We start from the raw sequence: 22,722 nt of genomic DNA on the forward strand, positions 1-22,722 counted from the left end.
AGAAAATTATAATAAAGAGCTTAACTACATAAAAGGCGTGGCTAAGTATAATGGATACGAAACCAAAATTGTAGACAATATGTTGACAAAAGCTTTAAAAAGAAATGAGAAAAAGAAAAGAACTAAACTGGAACCAATCAAAGTAAAGAAGAAATGGGTAAGCGCTACCTATACTAAGATATAAAGACGATATAAAGACGTCAAGAAAACGTTTCAGAAAAATGCTGAATTAATGGTTTCATTTAGAGCGAAAAACAAAATTAAAAACATTCTTGGAAATCCAAAAAGTAAATTAGAAAATACATCAAAATCTGGCATTTATCAAATTCAGTGTGACAGTTGTGAGATGAAGTATGTTGGACAAACAAAAAGAAATATTAAAACTAGATTCAAAGAACACACTTCTCACATAACACACAACAGACCTGAAAAATCAGCAATAGCAAAACATTGCTTAGAAACGGACCACACAATATCAATCAATAATACTAAATTACTAAAAAATATAACAAAATCCAATGAACTAAATGCATGGGAATCATTATTTATAAATAAAATGGACAATTTGGTAAATAATGATAACGGTCCAATTCAAAATGTTACATTACTAAATTCTAAATTTACAAAGTTATAAGTTAATTCTACTTGATATTTCATTTTTATACATATATGATTTATTTTTGTAACTTTAGCTAAATGTACTTAACAGAATAGTTTTTATTTTTAACTACCCATCCCATATGTTATATTCTTTAAAATTTATAATTGTAAACATAAACATAACCTTCAGTTTTGTGATGTGTCTGATGATGCTATTGTTTGAATAGCATAGCTGGCGAAAGGCCTCATAAAAATAAAAAATTCAGATATATTGGCGAAGTTATTATTTCAAATTAGTATTGTAATAGTATATCCTATTCGAGGCAACCAACAATTAGACATTGTTCATTGTTGACCAAGCTCCAGTAATTGCCGTAGACTTTATGCCTAGAATTTTGAGGATTAACTTCCCGATAAAATTTATACGTTAAACGTCATTACAGAAATACATTTTAGTAGTTTTGAATATGTTTTTAAATAGAACTATTGAATTTAAATAAATATTAATCAATACATTATAAAGTGGTAATGTATTTATGTATTGTATTAAAATTTAGTCCATGCAAAAATACAATTTGTAAATTTCTGTTATCGTAGGCTATTAGTGCAGAACGGGTCGTCTCTTAATTAGCTAATATTAACTTTACATCTTTCAGTACTTTCTAAAAGTCTGGAGTTGTCATGCTTTGGTTTGAACTATTAGGCCTATATTTACAGCTATTCTATAAATTGTTAAGAAACATAGCCTATGTCATATTTTCACATGTAAATTGGACGATCCAATGACGAACCTTTAATTTTAAATCTAAGAATTAGTTATAAAAGTGGTTTTGGATTACGACATCACAATTAAATTTGCTTTCAGTGTTTGAGAACTTGACATTTTGAAATATGGCCGTGTACTATTATCTCGTCGTACAAGGTTGGCAACGCTCCATGCAGTGGACGCGGCCGGGTTAACGACGTCCAGTGTTAGCGAATTCCGCCGCGGTACAAAATCGTGTTAGCGGGTTCTGGAGTTAGCCAATTCCTGACTGAGCCGGTTAGCCAATCCTAGAGTTAGCCAGTCTGACACACGACCGAGTTAGTGAGTTCCTGAGTTAGCCAATTCCTACGTCTCCTCTCAACCCTGCTACACCCTTTGTACAATCTACTCAACAAAGATGTAAAGTGGGACTGGACCAACCTATGTGAAAATTCGTTAGTACAAAGTAAGAAGATGTTACTTACTAATAAAGTATTGATGCCCTTTAACCCCGATCTTGAAATCATAGTTAAAGCAGATGCTAGCCCCTATGGAATTGGTGGATTGTTGTCTCATCAAATGGTCGATCGGTCAAAACGCCCTGTTGCATTCACATCGAGAACTTAAACGGTACATGAAGTCAAGTATTCCCAAATAGAAAAAGAAGCATTGTCTTTAGTCTTTGTGGTAAAAAAATTCCACACAGTTTTGTATGGTAAACACTTTCTGTTAGCAACCGATCATCGTCCATTGACAATTCTATTAGGACCTATTAAGTGTATTCCAACTTTGGCAGCAGCTAGAGTACAGCGATGGACGCTGATTTTGTCACCTTATAGTTACGAGTTAACTTATCGCAAAGGTTCAGACATGTGTCATGCCGATGCACTCAGTCGACTTCCATGTGAACATGTTAAGCCTGGCCCTGAACACTGTGTAGCGTTCTTTTCAAGTGATGATGAGTTGCCTATAACTCATCAAGAGATTAGCTACAGTTAATGACCCGAGTTTATCAAAAATCCTTGATTTTGCACTCCATGGTTGGCCTAGTCATATGGATGATGCTCTAAGACCCTATTTCCTTAGAAGGGCAGAAATTTCAGTTGAACGAAATTGTGTATTGTGGGGGAGGAGTAATAATTCCAAGTCCATTCCGTAAAGAGATCTTGAACTTGTACATCAGGAACATCCTGGGGAATCTAGGATGAAGAGCATCGCTCGTAGTTATGTTTAGTGGCCCAAGTTGGACCAAAACATAGAAGAAACTGTCAAAGAATGTAAGATCTGTCAATCTACCCGTAACACAACTCCATTAGCTCCTTTACAGCATTGGGTGTGGCCTAAGCATTGTTGGCAACGCATTCATATAGACTTCGCCTTGTTCAAAGGACAAGAGTTTCTCATAGTAGTAGACAGCTACTCAAAATGGTTGGAGGTTTTTTACATGCAGACCACGAATTCAGCTAAAACCATAGAAAAACTCCGATCATATTTTGCCACACTAAGCCTACCTAGCACTTTGGTAAGCGATGGAGGTCCACAGTTACTTCCAGGGAATTAAATGATTTTCTTAAAAGTAATGGGATCCTACATGTAGTCACACCTCCATACCAACCTGCATCATCAAATTGTTTGGCGGAGAGGGCAGTGCAAACTACTAAAAGTGCCTTTTTGAGACAGCTGCTACAGGATGAAAATCAACAATTAAAACGACCTCTACAACATCGTATTGATAGCTTTCTATTTGCTTACCACAATACCCCTCACACGGCAACTGGATTAACCCCAGCAGAACTTATCTTAAATTTCAAGCCCAGAACTCGGCTTAGTCTTTTGAAGCCACACTTGGCAAAACAAATGAAGATTGAAACTGTTGCTAATAAACATTGAGGATCTGAGAGATCATTTCTAGTAGGCCAATAGGTATTTGTTAAAAGTGTACGGCAAGAAGAACTAAACTGGCTACATGGAGTAGTGACCAAAAATATCAGTAATGTGACTTATCTGGTAAAAACGGAATGTCGTAGTAGGTTTGTACATGCAGACCACCTGCGGGCAAATTACTGTAACTCAGAAGAGAATATCGTCGTCTTACCTGCTAATGAGTATGAAAAAGCGACACTGAGAAACACCCCAGAAAAATGTATCAGTTCTCCTCAAGAGGAGAAGTAAGAATAATTCTCCCATCAAAGAGACCACTCCAGTGGTAACACAAGAAACACCTCAAAGTTCACCTAGCAAGACTCAGGAGTTAGGACCGAGTAGTCCAAAAGTTTTACCAGTCCGTCGTTCACAAAGAGAGCGGCGAGAGCCAAAAAGACTAGATTTATAATTTTAAGATTTGATACCCTCCCAGGAAGATTTTTATTTTAGTTTGTTATTTACGTTGGGAGGGAATGTTATAAAGTAAAAGTGCTTATATTATTTTATGTGTCAAGAAGTCAAAGTTTTATTTTAATCAATTATATAGTACATATATGGTAGGCCTAATATTGAAAGAACCAAAAGCCACAGCAAGACGTAGAGATTCAAATAGAGGTCAACAAGGTCAAAGGAGAGACCATCGGAAGAAGGGAGACAATCTCTGTCTTGGAATGAATACCGGTGAGTTGAGTTATCTGTCTCTCTGTTCCGTTCCGTGTTCTATCGTTTTAAGTCTCGGCTACTTTACATATAAAGGAAAAATGAAATTGAAAATTGTGTCAGCACCTCAAGGGGGTGTGGTAGAAAATTATCAGCAGACTAATAGTTTGTTATTGTTTATGTTTTTATGTTGAATATTTAGGGGAGAGGTCAATTTGTGGTTTTAAGAGGAAGATTTTTTAAGTTTTTTTTTTGTGGTTTTGAAGTAGAAAATATAAATATGTTGCAGATATAAGTTATAAGAATTTTATGACAAATTTAAGGTTAGCCCCCATATTGGAAAAAATAATATCTATGGGACTATGTATAAAATCAGATTCATATTTTTTTCACTTTATTAAAATATTAGTTTAAGTTCTCCATAAAATTGTTGTGTCAATTTCTGATATAGGTCTACTAATGGTGGCACAGTAAAGTTGATTACCCTGTACAATAGTAATAATGTTGAAAATAAAAGAGAAAATTGAAGTACCTTACAGGTGGGTAGAGCTTTCTCAATTTCAATATCTGCATCTAAATCTGCAGGCACTGTAAACATAAAAAATTTAAATGTAATAAACCGAGAACATATTAATATTAATAACAATAATGCAAAAGTAGCATTGGATTTCCAATCAAATTACCAGAAATACGTATTACTATATTTTATACAATAAGGGTTTTCTATGTTACATAGCTTTTCCAGCCGTCCTACTTAACTGTTTTTTTACGATTGAGGTGTCATTTTAAAGCTTATTACCTAGCGGAGAGATGACTGGTAACCAAATACCCCCGCCGCCGCAACAAAACTGCCGACTAAGTGAATATCCATTTACCTAATTCGATTTTCAATTAAATCTATTTAAATAACACTAGAGGACCCATGATAGCGTTAGCTCCGCAGCGTTAAAATAAATATAATATCCGAGAAATAATCAAATTTGTGATTTTTAATTGAGTAATACAGTATCTTGAGCTTACCTGATTCAAACGATCAATAGCTAAAATTAAAGCCTATAATTTAGTGATTATTAAAAGTCTAAAACACATAGAAATTAACAATACTGGAGCTATTGGTTTTTAATCATAGAAAACCCTTATGAAAAATAGTTTATACAGGGTGACTGCCGGGAACCGGACGAATTTGCAACAGCTGTTACATTGTTGCTACACGTGCTAGGGAGATTGAGGTTATGTCATTGTTTTGAGTGAGCTTTACCATTTTAGTCACGATGGATCAGTGGTCAGTGCAGCATCGTGTTTTTGCATATGACACATTTATTAAAAATGGCGAATCCATTATCAAAAACACAGCGTATCTTCCGACGCCACTTTAATATTGCGCGAAATGACACGGTTCCAAGCCGGAATACATTGCTAAAATGGGTGCACAAGTTCAGAAAAACAGGAACAGTATCAAATAAAAAGCCACCCGGTCCAGCAAGAACAGTGAAAACACGACAACATCGCCACAGTGAGAACTGCTTTGATGAGGAGCCCGAAGTTTTTTGAGGAAAATGGAGTCACAGTGACAGTGAATTCTGCACGCTATGTTCATATGTTGGAAACATATCTCAAGCCACAACTTCGGAGGCGAGGAATAAACGTGAAAAATGTTTACTTCCAACAAGATGGGGCCACAGCACATACTGCCGCTGCATCGATGTGAGTTGTGAAGAAGATGTTCCCTGGCAAGTTGATTTCACGTTTTGGTGACGTGCCGTGGCCGCCGAGGTCACCAGATTTGCCGCCCTGTGACTATTTCTTATGGGGGTATTTGAAAGCTCGTGTCTATGTTCACAAACCACGAACATTATTGCAGCTAAAAGATGAAATCACCGAAGAGGTGAATTTGATTGGGCAAGACATGTTGATGAGAGTGCGTAATGATTTTCTCCAGAGGTTGGAAACCTGTATCCAGGCCATCATATGCATGATATCATCTTTAAGAAATAAACCCAAACTAGGATAAAAGGTTCCATAAAACATGTTTTTTGAAATGGTATGTTTTCACCAATATATATTCAACAATTAAATAATTTTACTATACAAAATAAGGTTGTACTATTCATTTAAAAAACGTCCGGTTCCCGGCAGTCACCCTGTATGTTGGTTGTTCACCTTTTGTTTGCTCGAAACTCGTCCAATTTGAATAACTAACAGCTTAAATGAAAGGCGGTATTTAACTGGAGGTTCTTAGACTAGAATGTATAGGATTATATAATTATAACTTGTGAAATGCATCTTAAATTGAAGTAAGAATTTGAAAATAAATCAAATTATGTTTTTTTGTAAATACTTTTACGGTAAATACTTGCCGATGCTTTATGTGAAAACTTGGCATGCACGCCTTCATTTTGAGACTCAATCATGAAAATCGGTGGGGTAGAAGAGCCAAACGAACTCGGAAAAGAAAAACCTAATTTAACTCCCCTTAGAAATACATGGGGAGCAATTTTGTTTCAGTGTATGCCAAGTAGGATGATATATGATTATATGCCGAGCCGATGCTTGATGGCAAATCTGTGCGTGCATAACCTCAATTTCAGACCTCAATCATGAAAATCGATCGGGTAGAAGAGCTAAACGAACTGGGCAAAGAGAAACCAAATTTAACTCCCATACGAAATACATGGAGAGCAAATTTTGTTTACATATCAACCGAGTGAGATTATAGATAATTATATGCCAATGCTTGATGGCAAATCTGTATGTGCATACCTTTAATTTGAGCCCTCAAACATGAAAATCGGTCGAGTAGAAGAGCTAAACGAACTTGGCAAAGAGAAACCCAATTTAACTCCCATAAGAAATACATAGAGAGCAAATTTCGTTTACGTATAAACCGAGTGAGACTATAGAAAATTATATGCTGATGATTGATGGCAAATCTGTGCGTGCATACCTTCAATTTGAGACCTTAATCATGAAAATCGGTCGGGTAGAAGAATCAAACGAACTCGTAAAAGAAAAAGAAAATTTTTTAAATATATAAGATTAGGTTTAACGAGTACCTACGGGTTTGATGGTGCTACAGGGACGCTAATAAAGTGTATTTTTATAGGGATGGACAGGTCTTGAAATTTTGGGAAATTTTATATCTTATTCTACAAGACGAGATTCTATTTTGGGTCGAGATTTTTTTTTTATTTTAAAATTGTACACTTAACAAAATTTTAAAAAAACACCTGCTGAAAGTCAATGCAATACCCGCAATACAGGAGCGTATTGATGTTGCGTTTCCTTTGCAAAGGCGTATTTATTTCATTATTAATTCTTTACATGGAAATATTGCTTCAATTGTTTTATATTTTTTTTTTACATAGCAAATGATGAGAAGTTTTGTAAGTGTAAGCAGTGTGAGACATGTTTTACTACTGTAAACATAGCCAAAATAAGTCACTCCAAAATCATTCTAAAAATAACACAAGACTTAAAAATTGTTACTTGATACTTAACTACTAATACTGTTGATTTAGATATACAGTAGACTCCCTCTTATCCAGACTCATCAGGACCAACGCCAGTCCAGATAACGGCTTTTCCGGTTAAACCGATGTCCCCAAATCTCGTTAAAACAGACTGTTTAAATGCATACTGTATACAGTATTTGACTCAAATTTAGGAGAGCATTGTATTTGTATTTAGACACGTGATTACTGGTCTCAAATCATTCCCACGAGAACAGTCGTTTAAGTACCGCCCACTTCCTGCCAATCTACTCTGGTTAAACAGATGTGCTGATAAAAATTGTCCGGTTAAAGAGATGTCATTTCTGCCGAGTGTAGTCCGGTTAAGAGGGAGTCTACTGTATACATTTGATATTTTTCTATATAAAGTTAGGCTTTATTAATATTTTTTTATACTAATATGTTTTTATTAATTTTTTTTAATAAAAGATTTTAAATATTTTTCTTGATTATTATATTTTTTTTTTTACCAGTTTGTCATAAATTAGTAGGTATGTAGGCCTAAAAATGTAAAAAAATAAATCAGGTTAAAATGTGGAATGTGCATTTCCCGTTATGTATGAGAAGGGAAATCCTGTCTCGAAATTTTATGAGAAATAAAAAATCCCGTCTCGTCTCGATCTAAAAATTCAATCTCGTCCATCCCTACTTTTTTAGTTACCGTATATATTAATAGCTTGGTATAAAATAAATAAATTTTTTAAATATGTTTGTTAAGGCCCAATCAATATATACAATTAATTTATATTAAATTATGAAGAAAAGTTTGAAGGTCCTTCATAAAACTACCTATAATATTTCCTTAGTAAATATCAGATTTTTTAGTTGTAAAATGAGGTAAACCTGAGTAGAGCTTAGCTTTATTCATTATCATTTTACAACTAATAATCGTGATATTTCAGTTATCTTTTATTCAATCTTTTTGAACTTGGTGTCGTATGATAGACAATTTTAGATTCTATTAAAAGTGTTCTAGACCTTTTTTATAAAATTAGCCACTTTTAAGCAATTTCAATTTTAAAATTTTTAATTTCCGCCATTTTGAAACTTTTTAGTGGATTAAAGTAATTTTTTTTCTAACTTGTTTTCCTTTAACATACATACCAAGTTTCATAAAATGATTGGTGGAAAACTTCAGAGCTAACAATGTTTATGTGAAAAAAAACAAATAACAGATGTCTGGTTAACAAAGCGATTTTGGAAAAAATGTTAAACTTGGTTTTCCTTTACTTTAGTAACCCATAGGGCCATTTTCCGGAGTTTGGTTATTTACTTACAGGACACCCTGTATAAAACCGATTGTAGTAATAAAAGGAAGCTTCGCCCAAAAAAAGTTATTTAAGAAAGTTGTATAGTGTTGGTGATTAAAGAACAGTTTAAAATAGAACGTTTTAGGTGAATCGGGCGTCCAAAATAAAAATCTTTTATAATTATTGAATAATCATTAAAAATAATTTAAAAATTGTTCTTAACTGTAGTTTTGTATAAAAATATTTAGGTATTCTTACCAGAATCCAATAATGATTCAGAACCAGCATCAGAAGCAGAATCCTCTTCGTTCTGTTCAGCTTTTGGTCTGGTCAACTAAAAAATGTACAAACTAAAACTGATGTATTTGTATGACTAACTAAGATAAATCATTATATTAATTGCCATGTTTTAATTCGTTTCTGAATTACGAAGGCGGTTTTTTTAAGTAACGGCCGGTTTCACCTATGAGTTCGCTTGTACCCCGCATCGGGGCTCATCACCATTTCGGAGCATAATTTCATAATAATACAATATTTTTAGTCACCATTGGATATGCTTCTTGGAGTAAAAAAAAAATGATTACTGCCCTTACCTCGGATCAGACACGGGCAGGAGATCTGATTATTTAAAAAGTTTTGTAAAACACAGCGAAGCATAAAAGACAGCTACAGAGCTGAAATTTGTGTCATTCTGTTCACAAATGAAGCCAGTGAATTATGATGAGCCTCGTTGCGGCGTACAAGCAAATTACGGATTTATATTGTATCAACTTGGCAGAAGACAGAGAAGGGTGGAAGAGGCTGGTACACGAGGTGAAGAATGGACAGGGGTTTTTGGAGCCACGGCAGTAAGTATTTAATTGGAATAACATTTTATACCCCTTTCATGACAATCTCATAATATTAATAGACTTGGGAATAAATCCTGATATGAATTGTACATATTAATTGTCCTGCTTAATTTATCTGTGCCTTAAAAGGTGTTCTACTTACTTTCTTTCACATTCTCATGCTAAATGAGTAGGCCTACACATTACATTACATTATTTGTCATGAGAGCCGAAGCCCCCTGACTACATACCCGGTACCTGTCGTGAGACTTACCCGGGCCCCATGATGTAGGTCGAAGCTTACGCATCAACCTTTTGCACATCATGGGCGGATGACTTAAGGTCATCAGGCTCACCGGCTGCCGAAGCAGACCCTTCGGAAAGAGGGTTGCCCCTCAATCCTAATCAGGGTTTCCGGCTACTTGTTTAAGCGTCACTCCACCTGGGTTCCACTAGGTCGGAACCTAGAGGTCCATGGTAGAGCGCCCCGACGCATTTAGTGCAAGTAACACTCGGGACCTATCTAATCCCTGACAGGCAAACCCGCCATCTATAGCCAGAAGGAAGGGGACCAACCTCCCATTTACACCACTACCCGATCGAGGCCTTACCCAGTTGCTAAATGAGTTGCTATGATGAGTTTTAAATGATGTTGAGTTGTAAATGAGTAGGCCTAGTCAAGTTACATGTAGAACCTCGATAATCCAGCCTAAACCGGTGGTCAGTTGGCCAGATTCGAGAAAGGTCAGACCATCGAGAGGCCATTTAAATTAGAGAATTATAGTAGGGGCCACAAGAGTCTGCAGTTGGCGGCAGCCAATACTAAGACTGGACTGGCACGACGTTACATCACCCAATCTCTACTTTTTGACACAAATTAAAATATACTAAAAAATATTTTCAAATCAGCTGGTATTATTAGATTTTGCAACACCGCACTGTCCTCATTGGCTCCTTCGAAGTTATGTTAAAAAATAGGCTCCTCCCTCAACTGCAGACTCTCGTGGAACGTACTGTAGTTACAGCTACCTAGTGCATTTGAGACACCCATTGTTTCTACCAACAATGAACAGCAACTCTTTAATGCAATAAAATTATATATGATATTTGAAGGTATTTGGCTCAAAATGCACCTTTTACGACTACAGTGAACTCCAAATTATCAACGAGTGGAAGTAAAAACCAAAAGTATATATACTATTATTGAAATTGTCAATTATCAAAGTCAAAATAAAAATAGTCAAATTTCAGTACAAGTACAATTAGTTTTATCACTATTTATTTACTCATTATAACAATATTAAAACATGTGATAGTTAATCTTCACAAACAAATCATACAGCATAAATATAAAGATTGATCAATGGTCATACATATATAACTATGAAGTATATAAACTTGAAGTACGAACTATGAAGTATATGAAGTAATATTTGTAGGCTATGAACAAAGTATTAAATAAAATAAAGAACCAAATTCTTACCTTACAGTATTCGGCCCTGATATTAGCAAACATGATAACTTCACCCCCTTGCAAATTGTATCTGACATTGGGTTTAAGAAAAATCTGAAATCAACATATTGGGCTTATAATATTATTTTAGTTTTAAATATTATACCTGATTGTATATAGTTAATTGAATCATCTACAGAAAACCTTGATAATTGAGTGGAGCAAGCGAAGCTCTTATAGCCTACTACACTCCTGCTGTTGCAAATTACTCTGGACAATCTTACACAAACTAAATCTACCTGAGGAGACCAGCTTAAAAATTTATCAATTTTTATTCCCAGAACTGTTATAACATTTCTATTGTTAGCAATCTCTGACTCTACTGTAATGTTTTTAAGACTACACAAAAGATTTTGAGTTTTATTTTTATTAAGACAAGAAACAAAGAGAAGTTTATTTATTGAGACAAATTTTATTTTTATAGGAAAGAAATATTTTGTAAAGTTAATAACTAAAATGGAAAGAGACAAAAGTACAACTGGTTCAGACCCAACTTATATATTTGATTGACAAAGACTTAGCCTCATTCTAAAACCTGAGCTTACATTGAAGACTACTTCAATACTTTCACTACTACTTTCATACTTACTCTACAAACGAAAACGCAGAATATTTTTAAAAATGCTTCTTAAAATAAAAAAATATTGATTTTTCATTATTTTACTTTTTATAGTAGCTTACACAACGATCGCATAAAGACTATTTACGCAAGTTGCGTACACTACTTTACCTATAATCGTTTTTTAATTAGTAGCAATCACTACACATAACTTCTAAGAGAGGTTATGTTTTCATTTGTAACCTCTCATTGCCACTGATAGTGATGCAACGACTCAGTAACAACCACTCATTAACAATTAAATCATTACTCTTACTCTTAACAGCTGATAAGTTGACGTTCGAAGCATTACAATTTTTAATTTTACTTCTTTTCTCTCAATCCTTGAACCTCATTGGTCCGTAACTAGTGTTGTAAAGTAAAAATAAACAATGCTGTAAAGTGAATCTTTTCAATTCTAAGAACTGAATTGAAAAGTCTAGTTTAAAAAATCCGTTTCTGGTGTAGGTAACATATTTTTTTGTCACACTATACTGTTTTAACCTGTTAGAGGTCGAATAGCTGTCTAAATAGGTTTGTACTTTTTTGCGTAAATATTATATTTATTGGTTGTCGGTATTGTCAGCCTTTACAGTGCTCAACACGCCACATTCTAGGAATACTGTGACCTATTTTTTGCCATCCTAGTCCACCTCCTCATTTTAGTATAGCAAAAGTTTTTTGTCATGTACTGGTCGATTACACACTGTGCGTCTCCTCGTGTTTGGGAATTAACGGTCAATAAGACAGTGTGTGTCTCACCCTGGTTTGTAGATTAATGCTTGTTTTTCTTTACAGTTTCAATTCATTAGTATTACCATTAAATTATGTGCTGAGCCACGGAGAAGTATTTATGTACCTCTCAGTGGCTAGATGTGGAATCTAACAAGTGAAGTATACAATTGATAGTCCATCGTCATGTTGAGAGAGATGAGGATGTTGAATGTTTAGTGAGGCTTGTAGGATGTCCTAAGGCACTTTTTTCAATGAACCATTGATGAGAGGCACAAAAATATTTAAATGATGAAGAGGAATCTTAAAACTTAAAATGAATTTTATCTTTACAAGACAATAATGACTTATAATTATTTATAACTAAACTTTTGGTGAACTATTTTTTTATAGTAGGCCTATACAATACAGTTTGCTTCATATTATGTTTTTGTCATTTATAGGTCCATGAAAAAACTGTTGAGGCAAATGAGGAATTGTGAGCAATCGGTGTACGAAACTATTATACGCAGCTAGTATTTGTGAACAAAGATGATGGGATTCTGAGTGAATGGTCTGGTCAGTGCATGTTGGTTTCCTGAATATTTTAAACTCCAATTTTTTTTTATGCTTCTTTAGTGTGATATCTATAAAATTCAAACAATTATTGTTTTCTTACCTTAATGTAAAGGAAGGTTATTAGAAGGTTATTGTATTGTAAGGTTATTAGGTTATTTGTAAAAGAAGGTAAATTTGGTTCCAAAATACATAATTGTAAAAGTTAGTGGAAAATCAAGAACCGCCGCCGTAAGAGCAAAAGATTCTGCTGAAACCATTTGGATTAAAAATGAAATAAAACATCTTTACTTTAAGAAATATGCTTTTAAAATAAGTTATTATTTAAGAAACATTAAGAGTTAATGAACAATTTACACATAGCTCAACAAAACACTGTCTTGCTTGAAATCAAACTACAGGTCAGCAGAAAGATCTGTTTCAAAAAGAAAACTTAAATTAAAAAAGTTAAAGAGTCTATTGGAATCACAACATAAAGAAAAAATGAAAAAATGCTCACACAATTTTTTTTTTAAAGAGTCGTATATATTATAAAAAAAATTGAAATAAGAAGTTAAATTTACTGAGCAAAGGCTTAAATTTAAATTTTCCTAATAGCAAGAAAAATAGTACTGCATGTTCACTGAGTTACTAGACACTGAAGCTTCAATCAAACAAATAAAAAATAATTAAGTAGGCTATGTGAAGCTGCTCGAATCATTATGAGTGATAAAGCTAAATGCATCGTAAAAATTCCCCCACGTACATGAAAGCATTTGAAATTTGAAGTTAAATGCCATGAGACGTGTCCTAGCGAGCGTCAAGCATAAGCTTGCCCAAACACAACGCTCTTGCCCACCAAGGCTGATAAGGGCAACTCAATTGTGATAATGTACAAAGACGATTATGTAAATAAAGTAAAAACGTTTTTTAACGCTAACAAAATACATACTTTAAATAAAAATCTTAAATTACAGAAAATTGATAAATAAAGCCATTTCAGAAAGTTTTTACTTTCATCAAAAAGTGAAATCACCCCAAGATCCACAAGCCTGACGTCCTCTTAAAGACCCCTAGTAAATTTTATGCTAAGTCCAGCCTACAAAATAGCCAAGAAAAATCGTATGTGCAGATCAAAACATCTAGATAAAATAATAAAGTATCAAATTTTATTAGAGAATAGTTGTAGCATAAAAAATAGTCTAGAACTTGTTGATAGAATTTAGAACCATGCTGTTAAATATAACTACAAATTGGCATCATTTGACATTGCAAAATTTGTATAACAACGTCCCCATTCAAGAAACAATAGCTCTATTGCACCAAAACCTCATTAAAAACTCAAGTTTATCCAAAAAGTCAGTAAATAAGTTAGTTTCACTCACAAGATTAGTACTAAATCAGAATTACTTGAGATTCAACCATGACTATTATTCCAGAAAGAAGGGCTGGCAATGGGTTCCCCCCTCTCCAGTATTTTAGCAGAGATTTTTCTCAACAACCTGGTAAATAAACATTTATTTTCCAATTCCAAAGAAAAGACCATGTTTTATTTCAGATATCTGGACAATACTATTGTTTTGTTTAACGGCAACAGTAGACAGCTATCGTTACTCAACGCATACTTATGTAGTATTCACGGCAACATGAAATTTACTTTGGAGGAAGAAAACAATGATTGTTTGAATTTTCTAGACATAACCATAAAGACGCATTAAAATAAATTGGATTTTAAAATATTCATGAAACCAACATGCACTGACCAGACCATTCACTCAGAATCCTATGTTCCTTATTCACAAAAAATTAGCTGCGTATAATAGTTTTGTACATCGATTGCTCACAATTCCAATGAACGAACAGGACTACAACTAAGAAGTAATTACAATACCGTAAAATAACACTATAGCCATAGCAAATGGTTATCCAAGTAATATTGTGGATAAACTCATCTTTAAAAAAAAAAACATAAAAATAAAACAAGAACCAATAAACAGAACACTTTCATCTCTGCACAATTTAGCGCATTTATGGGCAATGAATATAAAAATCTCATGACAAAAAACAAAATCACAGTTTCCTTTAGAACAGAGAACAAGCTTGGTTCATTGTTAAAGGAACGCAGCCCCACAATGACGTAATCTTATGATATATCTGGCGTTTACATCTTTCCACAGTTACTGGCGTCCCTCCATCTTTGACAGTTATTTACTCTTTTCCAATAAACTTATAAAAACATCAGAATTGCTTCTATTAAATTTCATCCCATTTAAAATCATGCAACTTTGCAAAAATGTTTATCCAAATACATTGGTTACTTGATACTTTCCATATTTATTGGTAGTTTACTTTATTAGTATTGTTAAAACGATAAAAGAGACTAACAAACCCAAGTTCAGCAAACTTACCGTTCCAAGTCTAGTTTTATTGGTACTTCCACAGTCGAAAAGCAAATGAGTGTCCCAGTCCTCTACTTCTACTACTGCATGCCTGCTGGAAATAGACTGCAACAAACATATACTGCATGATAATTTTTGTATGTTTTAATATTTGATCCTGTGGGTATACCTGTTCATTTATTTTCTTACATCCACAGACTAGAAAGTGGTATCTTTCAAACTACCTGAAAATTCAGTACATCCCATTTTACAGTGGATGCTCGTTATTACAGCAAGGATTACAACAGTTAAGGGATTGGGCGATGCCGGATTACTGAGCGTCTTTCAAAATGTTAAATTCATAGGCTTCTTTTAACCATTCATCTCTATTACTACAACTGGATCGCGCACTATGTGCTGGGATTTTTGTACGCCCGCTTGGTCGCTCCGCTCTCCCCCCGCCGCCTAATGTAGGATCTGGGTCAAAATAGCTACCGTTAGAAACTGTATTGTCAAATTCCATGAAAACCGTTACAGTTACAACACTTTTTGAGGATAGGCAAAAATGCACAGATAAAAGCCAAATCAATTGTGATTTTATTTAAAGCAGTAATTTTCACAAATCATTGTAATCATAAAATGATTTTGATTTGGATTAAATTTTACATAAAAATGTAACCTACATTGAATGGAACAAGTTCGCGAACCAGCACAATCGGATTATGGTAAACAGGGTTTATGGGGTAAAAATTTTCTTTTCCCATTTTTGACCAAGGCAGATGTTAATTTGCTTAGTCTGCAGGTTTGCTGTGGCGGTATATTACTGTACTTTGTCTTATTTGAGTTGTGCTATAAAACGGTGAACATAAAATCCTTTTTCAACCAGAAAATAGGGTTACATTTCCAGTGATTAATATTTTTGAACATAGTTACGGTATGTCAGAAAAATATACATATTACATTGCTCCTTCACATATTTTACTGCACTGGTAAGAAATAAGATTTTTTTCTTTGAGTTATTTTGAATTTGAATGAAACTGACGTCTGCTAACTACACTCCCCATCTGGCGATAATGTGTCTGCCAGGAGACACATTAAAACGGCTTAAAACAGTGTTAGGCCTAAAAATGATTGTTTAGTCTTTTGGGTTGATGTCTTATAGTAGGCCTAATTGGTTTTAAATGTGTGTTTGGTGAATAAAGACTTATGTTCGCAAAGTTTTTATATAGCCTACTTCATTTTACTATTAGTGTTTATATGTGGTAAAAAATAGAGCTCACACTTTTAACTGACAGACTATTTTCACATAAAATCAACATTGGAACTAGAAAACCATGTTTTTGGCTCTTGGTGCAGAATTTACTTCCGCTACATCATGTTATATTAAGGTTAGACAAAAAATGTATTAGGACTATTACTTACATTATGTCTCAGTACAATATCAGAAAGTTCATCTCTGCCAATGACATTTTCACCTTTGTAAATATCGTGAGATCTTCCATCAACACGTAGTATTCCAACCTGAAATATTGAAAATTAGAAAATATGGTAGAAAAATTACTACATCTATTATAGGCCTACGGAGGTTTGGAATACAAAATAGTTAAAAATAAGTTTTACATTTGAAATATTTTGAGCATCCAAAGAATAGGCCTAAGTGATGCAACAATAATAATAGATCGGTTTAATAAGCTTACAATGAAATTTAACTTCTTGAGCTAAATAAGGGAAGCACCTACCTATTGTCAGATTTTATTTTTATTTTGACCCATAGAATCATTTCCTTCAGTTTGGCTGTTTACTTAAAGGACATCCTGTATAGATACGATTCTCAAAAACTAGCTAGCTGCTAGTTAGTAAAGACTTAGGGGGTTGCTGAATGCTCAAAATGATGTTTAGAAGAGTAAGTGTTTTTAAGAAATGCAAAAAGAAAAACTTGGGTGAGTTATATAAAAGTACCCAATCATTATATACAGGGTAGAACAAAGGCATTGGGCTGTTGATAGTTTAAAATAATAATAAAGAGATAGCTAAAAAACTTGGTAGAAGGTTACTGGGTATTAAATTGATTTTTACACATCATTCGGTAATAAGCTCCCTCTTCAGGGGAGCAGCCTGCAAGGAGTAAAGGTGCGTCCACACTTGACAAACAATGTTCGCTGTGACAAACAATGTTCGCTGTGACAAACAATGTTCGCTGAACAATGTTTGCTAACATGTCGCTGTTTGCCAGCGAACGTTCCATGTTCGCTAAGTGTGGACACTTTGACGAACGTTTGGAGAGCGAGAGTGGGGGTAGCGTGTCTCAATTTTTGATCGGGATCAGCCCTTTGTGTTGCAGCCTCTTGCAGCATGTATTTGCGTTAAAAGTATATCCTATACGATAGTGAATGCAACACAACGTGTTTACCGTTGAGAGAGCACCTGGAGAATGGTCAAATTGCCACTTACTTCGATATTCATTGGCAACCACAACACATTCTTCAGCAGGAGACGGGGTCTTTACATAGCTAAATAATGCACAAACTAATATTGTACTTACTTCCAGAACAATATTTTATATGCTTGGATATTTTAACCAATACATTAGAGAATTATAAGTATCCCCACTCGCAAAAAAAAGCTCAATGTAACTGCCAATCTATCTTTCACACCAATTGGTTCACGACAAAAGATATTATTTTTTGAAATTTCAGGACCTAATGTTAACAGAAATTCAAAATCAAAGTTCGACATCCGAGTTAAGATGGAGAATAGGCAACCAACTACTAAGTCTGCTCTGAATTGCTGCCCACTATATTCATATCGGCCTAGGGGTCTCAATCCCGGGATCCCGGCCGATTTTTGATACCTATAAATCCCGGGATTTACATATTTTAATCCCGGGATTTACGCCTTTTAATCCCGGGATTAACGGGATTGCAAAACCTATGTTTATATTTATTCTTTTGTGAATTTGAGGAGTTTTACTTACGGAAAATAAATAAAAATGCGTCCAATAACACATAAACACATATACTGTTTATTTTTAAGGCGATAAATATATACGAAATGGTATAAGTTGTGATCTATTTTGAATGGACAATTTAATTATCATTTAACTCAATAGGCGAACGTAGTATAAATACATGTTTCATGTTTTTAGACAATTGGATTCACTTTCTGTAAATATTATTGCATTGGTTGTCAATTGCAGTAGGCCTATAACTTATGTTGAATTTTAATTTTGACATTAAACGCAAACAACATGGCAACATGGCAATCGGTAATTGAAGTATTATTATCTTAATAATATTGAAAGCCAGAACATTTTTTTTTTTCTAAGGGAGAGGAGGGAAAATGCTTTTACACACACAGGTAGCCAAGCTGTAGTGTGAGGCTCCTGAATCTATCACAGACTAAGTTACTCACGAAAAAACCCCCTCTACTCTGTTGGACACAGACCTGGAATTGTTTGTCACATTACTTCAAGTCAGGCCAACATGTGACCTAAGCCCTCAGGGCTCTCACAGTTTTTGGCATTTAGATACTTTATGACATACACCGCATCCCGGTCAAGGTCGAGCTTCTTGGCGCGGAAAATACCCTGGATGTAATGTGACACACAGGTCCAATTGTCCTCACCCTCCATCATCGGTATGACTGTGTCCACTGACAGCAGTCCTACTATCTGTTGAGCCTCCAGGCGGGGCCATTCCCAACGCTGGCAGTGGAAAAAGGTAAGTTCCACGTCATCGGGAATGCCTGGGCTGGGCAGTATATGCAATCGGGTGACACGGCTTTGCCCATCCTGAACAGGTACGACCGGAAAAAGCCGTGACCCATCAGAAATTGGGTGAGGTAGAAGTCCACCTCTCCGCACCGCCGATTAACCCAAGGTTGGACTTGCTTTATCAGTCGCCTGGTCCAGCGTCCCCGAGTCTCCTGTTCCCAGCTCTCCTGCCACAGCTGGTAGGTGCGGGTGCGTTCCTTTGTTCGTGCCTGGTCCTCCCCACGGCGCTGATCAATTGCCTTTCCCTCCGCCGCCAAAAGTTTGACGGGGATGACTCCAGCAACCACCAGGACAGCAGGTTCGGACACTGTTTGGTAGGCGGATGCAACTCTTAGTGCTGCCTGACGCTGCACTCGGGCGAGCCGCATCCTATATACCTCCTTATTGAGAGCGTCTGCCCACACCTCAGCACCGTACAAGAGTACGGACTGGACAGAAGACATTAACAGCCTTCTACGGCTGGACCGAGGACCTCCGACATTGGCCATCAACCGGCTAAGAGAGGAGACCACCCTACCGGCCTTGTCTGCCGTACGGAAAATCTGATACCGCCAGCTAAGCTTGCTGTCCACCATAACCCCAAGGTACTTAGAAGAACGAACGGTCTGAACTTCGACGGCCCCTACCCTCAACGGCACGATGGTGTCAATCCATTTTTTGTTAATATCACGATCAGTTTTGCTCAAAGCAAGCGAGAGACCGTGGTCAGTCATCCATATGTTTATGGTACGCATAACTCGGTTCAGCTTCAGCTGAGCCAGCTCAACGCTAGGTGCAGCTATCAAAACTGCAACGTCGTCTGCCAACCAAAACAGTTTCCTCAGGCACTTCAGACCTCAGGAGGCTGTCATACATGACATTCCAGAGGTCTGGGCCGAGTATGGAACCTTGGGCAGCACTGGAAGTGACACTCATCGTCCGTGGGCCCTCTGTAGTTTCATACATGAGGAGGCGGAACCGGAGATAATCCTCTATGATACGCATGAGGTATGCCGGAACGTGGAAGGTGTTCTCCAGAGCATCCAGCATATCGCACCACCTCGCGGAATTAAATGCGTTTCGCACATCGAGAGTTACAAGCAGCACAACCCTACGAGAGTAGTGGTTAAAATCCTCAGCTCTCATCACGGCTTGCTTCACCTCCTCAACAGCGTCAACCGTAGATCGCTCCATCCTGAATCCATACTGGCGAGGGGACAGGTCCCCCGCAGCGACCACGGCTGAATTCAGACGGGAACGGATCAACTTCTCGAGGACTTTGCCAGCCGTATCCAACATACACCTAGAGGTCTGTAAAAGGATGGCAGGTCTGGGTCTCCCTTTCCCTTCCCCAACAAGCACAAGCCTAGCTGTTTTCCAGCACGAGGGGTAAACTCCTTCGACTAGGCAGGCGTTGTACATGCGCAAAAAGATCAAGGGGTTAATAGTCAAAAACTTCTTGAGGACTTCGCCGCCTACCCCATCGGGTCCAGGAGCCTTATTGTTCTTCAGGGATAGGACGGCTGCCTCCATCTCTCTAAGACTGAAAAGTGGTACGTCATCCACCCTTCTGAAATCCCGCAGTGGGCGCAACGTGTGAGCCGGGAAAAGGGACTCGACTATCCTCTCCATAGTGGCCCCATCCATGACGGAAGGTGGAGAGCGGGTGCCTAGTTTCTTGGTTACAAGTTTGTAACCCAGGCCCCACGGATTGGAATTGACATTGTCCCTCAATGTCTTCCAGCAACTGCGTTTACTCCAGTTGATGGCTCGACGAAGAGATCTCCTAGCCACTCTGTAAGCATCCGACTTACGACGTCTGTCTACAGGTTCTCTGGCCATGGTAGCAAGTCAATTGGCTCTCAATGCTAACCGACGCAATTCCGCAATTCGGCAGTCCACCAGTACACAGGTTGCTTATTGCACCGGGATCTCCTGCGAGGCATAGACTCATCGCATGCCGAGACGATCAGTCCCATCATGGATGTAACTACCGCCTCTGCGTAAGCCACGTTAGATGCGGGAGGAACCATCGGCGTTCCTCGTAAGATGGCTTCATTGAATTTTGCCAAGTCCAATTTTTTTTAATTCCATCGAACGGGCACTTGACGAAACGCGGCTACTCGTCTCTGATGACCATCCAGGACATCAAAAATTATGTACTGGTGGTCACTGGCCGTGTAATCCTCCAGGACTCTCCAGGCTCTGATCCTTGGTAAAAGAGACTCAGATGCAAGGGTAATGTCTGGGATCGTTCCCGCATCCCAGGGCGCCGGAAAGTTGGCGTCTTGCCCTCGTTGACGTCAACGAGTCCGACTTTGGCAGCTAAGTCCAGAATGTACTTGTACACCAGAAAACTTATACCAGAATGTACCCCGGGAATTTGTGAGGGTATTCCCCACTCGACAGCTCTAGCATTAAAATCCCCACCCACGACGACGTGTCCTGTGGTATTGCGCACGCTCTCTTCCAGGCGGTCTATCTTCTCACGAAAGTCACGGATGGCCTCGTTGGGAGTGAGGTAGACACTAAAGTAAGTGACATCCCGGCACCGAACCCAAACGAAACCTCGACCCTTCGCGTGACCCCATACTTTAGCTGCATTACGCGCCCAGAATGCAGCAGTACCGTACCAAGACTATCAGGGAACCAAAAAGCTGGGTCCCTATCACGGTACCGGTACTGTTCGCTGACTAAGAGCGCGTCAACATCGTGTTGTAGGGCAAGCTGACGTAGAAGTGCGTCAGCCGTCCTGGATCGCTCAAGATTGCACTGAAGGATTCTTATCTTCGTGGGAGGGCTTTCGCTTGTTGTAGTGCGGATTTAAATACACTACACTGTCCAGATCTTATCCAGAAGCATATAGATCCAGCTATATGCTTCAAGTGCTTGTCAGCGAGCCCATTTTCTTTGCAAAGGAAACAGGACTCGACTTGGCAGTCCTTACGGATGTGACCGACCTCCCCGCAACGAAGGCAGTTCTTGCTTTAGTCGGGTCCCTTGCAATTTCGGGAGGAATGGCCGAAACAGAGGCATTTAAAAACACCTCTTTACTTCCACTCTCCGTCTGAGCCTGCAGTTGACCCAACCGACTCTCAGTTGCTGGAGTGCCAGCACCTTATTGGCATGTGCGTCTGCCATTTTGGCGACTGTCATCCGATGCTGACTCCTATTCGGTTTTGTGAGCCACACCTTAAGAAAAGCCATTTGCCACTAAATAATTACATTATAAACCGCTTTGGATGACATGAACAAACAGACTCGGTAACTACCTCAGTTAGCACTGTTTGTAGACAGCAGACAGCTGACGCGACGATGTCAATTTTGCAAGTCGTTTTACAAAGCAGCCAGTTGGGTTAAAGCATTAGAGACAGGTATCGGGAGAAAGCCTGAAATGTGACGTTTACGGAGATACCAAACTCAATCCAGTTTCTTGTACACTGGAACGGAGTGAAGTAGATTAAACGACACCTTGCGTATCGACTCGCTCGAGTCGACTAGCAGCCGGTCGGGGTGTAGCAATCGACTCACTCGAGTCGATCAGCAGCTGGAGGGTTAGGCCTAAATTTGATAGGCTAATAAATTTATATTAATAAATCTTTTAATAAGTTAATATTCATTTTTAATTAATTTTTATTTTAATTACATTTTGTAAAATATTATTATTAAAATTAAACTATCATTAGGCCTATACCTAAC

General features: G+C 37.1%; 1 protein-coding gene across 1 annotated transcript in view; it reads right to left on the reverse strand.

The window, feature by feature from the left end:
* LOC128988631 (uncharacterized) overlaps positions 1 to 22,722 on the reverse strand; it is a 44,455-nt gene that overhangs the window by 21,183 nt on the left and 550 nt on the right. Inside the window, exons 2-6 of the mRNA XM_054410106.1 lie at positions 16,695 to 16,793; positions 15,303 to 15,398; positions 11,001 to 11,084; positions 8,946 to 9,021; positions 4,461 to 4,516 (exon numbers count right to left, since the gene is read on the reverse strand). Of these exons, the coding sequence (XP_054266081.1) occupies positions 4,461 to 4,516; positions 8,946 to 9,021; positions 11,001 to 11,084; positions 15,303 to 15,398; positions 16,695 to 16,793 (411 nt within the window). The remainder of the gene's footprint in view (positions 1 to 4,460; positions 4,517 to 8,945; positions 9,022 to 11,000; positions 11,085 to 15,302; positions 15,399 to 16,694; positions 16,794 to 22,722) is intronic.

This window comes from Macrosteles quadrilineatus, unplaced genomic scaffold (genome assembly GCF_028750875.1).
Source record: "Macrosteles quadrilineatus isolate MER2022 unplaced genomic scaffold, UCM_ALF_1.0 Scaffold_1__1_contigs__length_201487025, whole genome shotgun sequence".
Taxonomy (NCBI): Eukaryota; Metazoa; Arthropoda; class Insecta; order Hemiptera; family Cicadellidae; genus Macrosteles; species Macrosteles quadrilineatus.